Source organism: Trichoplusia ni, chromosome 3 (genome assembly GCF_003590095.1).
Source record: "Trichoplusia ni isolate ovarian cell line Hi5 chromosome 3, tn1, whole genome shotgun sequence".
Taxonomy (NCBI): Eukaryota; Metazoa; Arthropoda; class Insecta; order Lepidoptera; family Noctuidae; genus Trichoplusia; species Trichoplusia ni.
Genome location: NC_039480.1, coordinates 7,091,857 through 7,099,841, shown reverse-complemented (window position 1 = coordinate 7,099,841; position 7,985 = coordinate 7,091,857). Strand labels below are relative to the sequence as shown.

The following is a 7,985-nucleotide window of genomic DNA, read 5'->3' as shown; positions in this document are numbered from 1 at the left end:
ATATGCATTTAGTTGGTCTCTGAATTGGCTGCTATCTATAACACAAACCCCGAAGTTATTAGGACGTAAGATGTGTTCGTGTAAAAAAATTAATTTGAATATTATCTTTTTCTACGCCAGAAAGTCTCCATTATAATCTGTAAAATCCCAATTTTTAAGTTTTCCGGATTAACATGAGATAAATAAAAAAATATCATGTCTTAAGTAAAATTGAGATTAAGTTATACGTAACGTAGAATTTCCTTAACTATGAACGGAAGAATTAACTGTTTCCTTTCTAACGCACATTACGTTTAGAAACAGTTAATTGCCAGTGCATAGAAAATTATAATTATGTCGAACGAAACAAGTGAGCCAACATGCATGTTTTTAGTATCATCTGATTCCATAACGAATGGGTAATTACCTAAGTACCTAACCTTTTGTAGTAAAACCAATATCGATATCAAAAATATACGCTGTAAAGCTTGTTTAAACATGAAACAAATCGTCTGTTAGTCATAAAAAAAAACATTTGAAAATCTATTATTATCTCATAGATCATAATAAACAATTCATTTCATGTCCTGTTTTGTATAGGGATAAATCATAAGAGCTATGTACGCGATAAAATTATATTTTATAGTGGTATGTACGTATATAATTTATATATTACTGTGTACTTGAGCACAACAATAGGCGATAAATATACATTATATTATAAACATACCAATTAACAACAATGTAACAAAACTTAATACTGCCACTTCAAAACTACGGAATGCTACACTTAAGTGGATACAAATATCACAACAATAAAGGGGCAAGATAATTAAATACTAGATAATGATTTGTGATGAGAACCTTTGATTACATTAAATAAGTATTAAATACAAAACTTTATATTAGTCATTTTTACATATGAACAACTTGAAAATGAGCTCTAACGTGCATAGTTGCATACATAGTATACATACAGCTTATAATAACATATTATTGTGTTGTCAGCGCAAAATACTTAAAGGCTCGAAGAAGAAATAAAAAGTACCCTCGCCCAGAAATAAAAATATCAGTACGTTTACGCCCTCGACTTGTCCGATTTGATGAACTTGTCGAGATCGGCGTCGCTGGCGGGGTCGACTTGCGACAACTGGCGGAAACTCTCGTCGTCAACGAAGCAGATCTCGTGGCCGTCGGGGTCCGCTAGGATGATGACCCTGACGGTGGCCTTGCCCGGGGTGTCCAGAGAGATGAGGGGCGTCAGGATGGTCCCCTTCGCCGCTTGGATCTTCTGGTCAATGATTGGCTGCTCGTCGAAAGGAACAGAGAACGCGATCCTGCCGTATGCCTTCGCGCGGTTCACTGGCTCACCTGAAATTAGAATTTTAGTACTGTTTTAGGTATTTTTGGATGAGGGGAGGGAGTTTGTCTTAAATTGTTCTGAAACGCCTAGTAAAGAAAACGAATTGCTGATATAACTCTGCATCAACAAAGGAGAAATTCAGAAAAAACACCAGAGGGCATTTTATTTATAGACACAAACAAATAAATTCTTATCTATCAAGTTCGGAACGTGTGCGATAATTACAAGTACGTTATAGATCTACACTTTGTTTTTAAAAACTTGTTTGCACTGAAAATGCAGTCTGCAAACATTCGCGTTCAGTTGAGGTAATTTTGTTATGCCAATTCGATACGCGTCTATTTTAGTCACAGCCACAATTTAATATCCTTGAATAATCAGATCCGAGCCTCAAAAATGAAAATGTTTTCCTGTTTATTTAATAATAAATAGAACATTAAATTTAGGATTAAAGCCGAAAAATAGCATCATTATAGACGATAGAATAGGAAGTCGCTGTATGGTGTAAGATGGGGTTTTTAGTAGAAAATATATGTATACAATTCTACTGTACGTGTGTATCCTATACTGCTCCAAAACGGCTCGACCGATTTGAATGAATGTGTTTGTAAGCATTAGTGTGGTGCCCTGGATGGTTTCAATTCACAAATCAGCCTGTCAAAACTAAGTTCGCTAGATCAGCTAGTAGCACATCTAAAACAATATTTCAAGTATGCTAGGCCTCCTGAAGCTGCAATGAATCTTGTCAACAACAACGCAACAACTGTTTACTTTATCATACATGCGTTCACTATCAAATCACGCATGATTATTCAAGTGCCTAAGAAAAACCAATAGAGTTATCACTTTCTAATCTTCCTTTGTTACGGGTAGGAAGCCATTATCACATGTTCACCACGTTTGTAAGAGATGATATGGTGTGCATTAATGTTGAACAGCTTGTTCTATTGACACATAGTCATGATTACGTTACACTTGATAAGTTTAGTCTGGAGATAGTGTCAAGTAGATCTGATAAGACGCGGTCATGATCGTTCCTGTGATGATTACGTGTGAATACATGTTGAGCAATAGTTGGAACATGTCTTGGCACCGGGTTTTATCTTAAGGAAGTTTTCAGTCAGACAGATTTATTTATAAAATACAACACACACATTAAGGAATTTCTATCCTTGTGTAAAGACACCCACAAGCATTTGTGGATCAAAAGTTTGTCACACGCGGGGATCGAACCCGCGACGTGTCGCGCACAGTAGGTTTGGCGTGGTGACCTCAGCCAGTCGGCTATTGTGCTATAATGAAGTCAAAAATTGGGTCAATACAGTTTTCTTATGAATAGATCACAGACAGTCAGACGGACAATAGACAGTCTGCTAGGTTATTTAAGAAACAAGGTGTTCATTGTTACTATTTCCAAGCAACTCGCGGGTACCTAATATAATAATATGTAAAAATTACTACTCCATTTTACATTATTTCCAATGAAACAAAGAACAAGTCCAAGATAAAGAATAATATTGCATACTCGTTAAGTTTACAATACCTAAACGTCTGGTTTTCGTTCCGAGCAAAACTTATGACTGATAACTGATGCCACGAAGCGTTACCTTCTTGTAAATAAATACGAACTTGTATATATGTATAACATTTAATCGATATAATATTTTATGTATCTGTAGCTATTTTAAGCCTTAAATTGTAGTAGAAAGTCTGTAACTTCACGGTGAATTAAAATGATTAAATAAAAACATGCGTATATGGAATTGGAAACATAAAAAATATCTTACATTTGGAAGGCAACCAATAAAAGCGAAAATGATAAGAGGCATATTCTTGATGTGAACTAAAACTACATTGGGGTCGGCTCGAGTGTAACCAGATGTAGCTAGGAATAAGGAGCGTCTGCCTATCTAAACCCCACCCAGTTTCCTGGGCACCACGATACCCTTTTGTGAGACTGGTTTCAGACTTCCTAGCTTCTGGCTGTACGACTGCTCTAAACGACAGTCAAAGGTGTATGAGTCTTCCGAAAAACGGAGGAACTCGATATGCGAGATGGTCACCCATCGACGGACCGACCGTTGTCTAGTCACGTATCTCTGTTATTGGTATAAACAATTGAAGGTACTCGAAGCGTGGGTAAACGGAGCTACTTACCAATATCAACGAGTTCCAGTTTAGCTTGATCTGCGCCAAAGCCGAGGATAACAGATTTTGGTGATTTCTCGAAGATCTTGAGACTGAGAAGACCGTTCCAGTAGGCGATGGATTTCTCCAAGTTTGAACTGGCCAGGGACACCTTTACCACTGGATCTGTGGAAGACGATAATGGAAGCTTATAAATTATGCTTTCTTCAATAGCAAGTAATAAATTAGATGTTTTAATAATGATTCCATGAAGGTAACACACTGAAACTCCTAATGAATATGTTTCACAAAAAAGTGCTGCCATACATATCGTTTTAAGTATTCATAAATATTGCGGTTGTGTAAAAAAGATTATAAAGGTGAGGTAATGTTTAAGCATTATTGAAATGGAGATTTATAGATCAAGGTAGCCCTGTTTTAAAGGACAGAGCAAGTCATTCAAATATTACTCGCAAAAACTTTTAAAAGCAGTTGCATTATTTTGTAATTGGTATATCAACACTTGCTTCAAGTTTCTGACCATTTCTGGTAAATTATTTATCCATCATATTATTATTATTATCCATAGTCTCGAATGTTTTTCAGGTAGGTAAAGACAAGCCAAATTGCAAGATACGGCATCCAATACTTAAAGTGGACACTTAATATTATCTTTTGCATACGAATTTGTAGTTTATTTACTTCACATTTTATCGTAAATGTTTATCGGTGTGAGAATAAGTACCTAAATGTATTTGGTCTCGAGAAATTAAAAAACAAAACATGTAGGAACTTTTTGTAAAGACCTTTCCTAAAATAGTAAAGCACATGATTACTCAGATACATAGTTACTGAGGGAACAGTAATAATCTTCAAAACAATCATATCTATGATAAGACACATCTCACAGATTTCTTATCTTGAAGCAATAATTATAATTAATGACGATACTAGTCTTTAACAAAAGAATATGTAAATCACGTCCACCGATGCGGCACTGCTTTGTGATAATTCACAGATTAAAAGTATTATACTCTAATATCAGATTACGTTCGATAAAGTTCAATTGGAAATGATTACAAGCCTTTGTCCTTCCGTGTGGATTAAAGTAAACGCGAGAGAATATTAATGAAGAATAGATTTAAAGCTTCGCCTCGATAGCCTAAATGTTTAAAAAAAAAGGTTTTATTTGAATGTGTTTGTAAAAAAGTTATACTAAGATGGTTTACCTTATTTAAATACCTAAACAATTGAAGTATTGTTCCCGTTATTCATTATAATTTATAGTAAAAGCAATTCGACGTTATTAAGTGATAAGATTTTGCGATATCCGTAGTGGAAAAAGGCGAAGATGAAGATAAAAAGGAGGTTTTAGTATAAGAAAGACCTATAAATTGGTCAAACTTGTGTGGGTGACAGTCTTATAGTTAACTATCTCAATCATCATGAGGTTAATTACTTGGGGTGTTAGACGATTAACTAATTAATGCGTAGGTTAGTGTTCAAAGCGCCAAGCTGCTGTCAGTGCGCCAAATATTTTCAAGTTGCGACGACTCATAGTAAAGGAGTGACAAACATACAGCCACAATGTTTCAGCTACCTATGAATTAGAAAACTTACGCTACAAAGAACACTGATGCAACTACAAGAAATATTGATAAATAGAGTACTGATAAAAAAATAAACACTGCATGTCGAGAACAAGTTTTTACATGTTTGTATGACAAGTTATAAATAATATAAGATAGTGTAAATACTTATGTTTCAGAAACTTTGTTTGAGTCATTATGAATCTTTGTATTCTCTAGTTTTATCTTTTAACAATATAGACTATAGAACTTCATATTGCTATGTAATTTGTATTTTTTTTTGTATGGAAGTTGATTTCTTAATGACACAACCTTATTTGTGTTATTTCATTTAGAAATAGGAAAAGAAAATTAAGAAAAATATTATCTAAATTAGACTATGTTGGATAGACAGATTTAACTAAGGCAAGATGGAAAACAACTACTGCTATGATGTAATTGTTGTGACAAATTCACTGAAGAAATAATAGGGTCTAGCGGCATACCTTTGTCAACTGGCTGTGGTTTGTCTACAACGAAGAACTTGTAGCCTCCAGGTGCCTCCAGATATTTGAGTCCATTGTGTTCCTTAACGGGCCAGTTGTTGGCTGCAGCACGCTTCAGACTCTCACTGGACTGTACCGTAAGGCCGACAAAGTCATTGCCCTGTTCATAGTGAGTGATACCATAGTTGTATGTTAGTTCAACTACAAAGTGTGAGTCTTCTGGTCCGTAGCCAACCATGGTTTTGCTCCAACGGTTGGCGTAAGGTCTGTAACAGTAAATTGAAAATAAATAACTCATTAGACTAGGATTTTGTTGTTTAGCATATGTTATCTCTTGCCTATAGTCTGTTAAATATTTCAATACCAATATATGTGTTCATCTTTACATTTGATTTTTAACTATAAATTTAAGTGTCTTACCCATTGCAAGCAGCTTCACAGCCCTCACTGAACTCTTCATGGCGCAATACCTTTAGAATACAGAAATCAATAAATGAGCATCAAGCATCAAAAAGTTGATTATTCATTAAGTAATTATAAATTGTCATATAAAGGACTTGTTAACTTTTTTTACAATCTAAAACAGATTATCAAGTTGACCATGAGACATTGAATGAAACAAAAACCTGCTTACTTATAAGCAAAATGAAGACATAAAAATGATCTGAATAATTAATAGAAAATGTACCAGATGTTTATTTTTTCAGTAAGATAGTAGTAAGTAATGGACATTTAATGATATATCGCTTATTTACCGTGACGAAGGAGTTATTTCAAAGAGTTGTGATGGCAATACAAACCATGATAAAAACTACTTTTAAAATTACTCGTTAACTATGACTCAATAATATTATGACCTTGGCAGGCTTCGTTACACCGCAAATTAGTAATGCTTTGAGATCTATACGGTTTATTTAAAAACGAAATTGAACGAGAAATTATTGTTATATTGGTGATTGTCTTACCTTCATTCCCAGAATTTCTCTGTAGAATTTAGCCGTCAGTGTCCTGTCGGCTACTTTGAATACGAAGTGTAGAGCACGGCCGCTTACCATCTTGAATTCTTATTTAATAATGAGATTACTAAGAGAAATATTTACTTGTGATTATATAAAAAATTACTATTATTAAAATTATTGAACTGCTATAAAATCTTTCTTGAATTCTAGTGGAACTAACGAGTCTAGTCACGCACTATCGTTCGATGTCAATATTAAAATGAATCAGAATAAATATAAACCTCTCACTTCGCCGGCCAAAGCCATAAACTGACAGCTGAAGTAACAAAACTCCGCGACAACTCAGATCTGTCAATTTGACAGTTCACTTTAAAGGGGTTGCTAGCATTTCAGGATTTAGTGTGACCAACCTAGCATTTTGTTTTAAGATTTTTTAAACTGCAAAGTTAAAGTCAAATTCTTTATGTCAATTAGACCAGTATGTGGCACTTTTGAACGTCAAACAATTTATATAAACAATATTAAAATCTAGTGTCAGTCTGTCGTCAGTTTCCTATTGAAGCTACCGCTCGTTCGAAAGGTTTCTCATTGTCATGGAGAATCTCTCTCTCTCTCTCTCTCTTACTCTTTTTCACTTGTTTCTGTGGGTTCACTTTATACTCCAGAAGTGATCAACTTTATTACACAGTAGTTGGATCCAAGGCAGAAAACGATTTTTTTTTGTTCGACAATTTGTTTCAAGTACGTAATCTCCACTAAAGTTGTTAACAGAGATCGATAGCCGATGAGCCAGAAAAAAATATTTAAACTTCTGATGCTCTTTACTTCTTCAATAAGTTAAACGATCTTTATTTCCTATAATCCAAATAGTAAGCAAATAAAGCCTGTACATTTCTGGATTACAATGAATTAGAATATTTTTTATTATGTCAAACTCCTAGGCAAAACAAAAACAGATTTATTCGATATAGTTTTAGTTAAAAGCAAATAAAGGGATTCGGACCCTTTTAAAAATTCGTATCCAGAAACTTTTGAAAGAAAATATGATTTAGTTTAACTTCTGATAAGCATTATCATCATTCATTAATATTAAATTCCATTAATGACATAACACTGATACCTCCTGAATGTTTTCATCAAAACAACAGTCATGCACTATTGCACATGACGTCACTTATCAAGATTTCGGAAAATAAATCAATAAAGATATAACAACCTATCCTTCATGACTGCATAGTAAAATACAGAATTACTGGATTTTTTTAATTCTCTCGAAACGCTTTGTATGCATGACAAAAAAGAAAAACAAATCATTTTTTGTTTGATGCTGTAATTGGTTGATACTCACCTTCTGACTCTTTTTTTAAGTGATGTCGCCTAGTTTATCAATGCAGTGACTATGCTTTTCACGTAGAACGTCAATTAGTAGACAGGTAATCAGGTAAGTAAATACTGTAAACTTCTATTACTAGGTACTTAATGG

At 34.2% G+C, this 7,985-nt stretch overlaps 1 protein-coding gene across 1 annotated transcript; it reads right to left on the bottom strand.

Moving 5' to 3' along the window:
- Positions 1-600: 600 nt before the first annotated feature.
- LOC113491685 (glyoxalase domain-containing protein 4) lies at positions 601-6,807 on the bottom strand. Its single transcript, XM_026868781.1, has 5 exons — positions 6,509-6,807; positions 5,964-6,013; positions 5,544-5,809; positions 3,500-3,655; positions 601-1,350 (listed from the first exon to the last, which is right to left on the bottom strand). The coding sequence occupies exons 1-5, from the start codon at positions 6,596-6,598 to the stop codon at positions 1,058-1,060; spliced, it is 855 nt and encodes a 284-aa protein (XP_026724582.1). The 5' UTR covers positions 6,599-6,807; the 3' UTR covers positions 601-1,057.
- Positions 6,808-7,985: the final 1,178 nt, after the last annotated feature.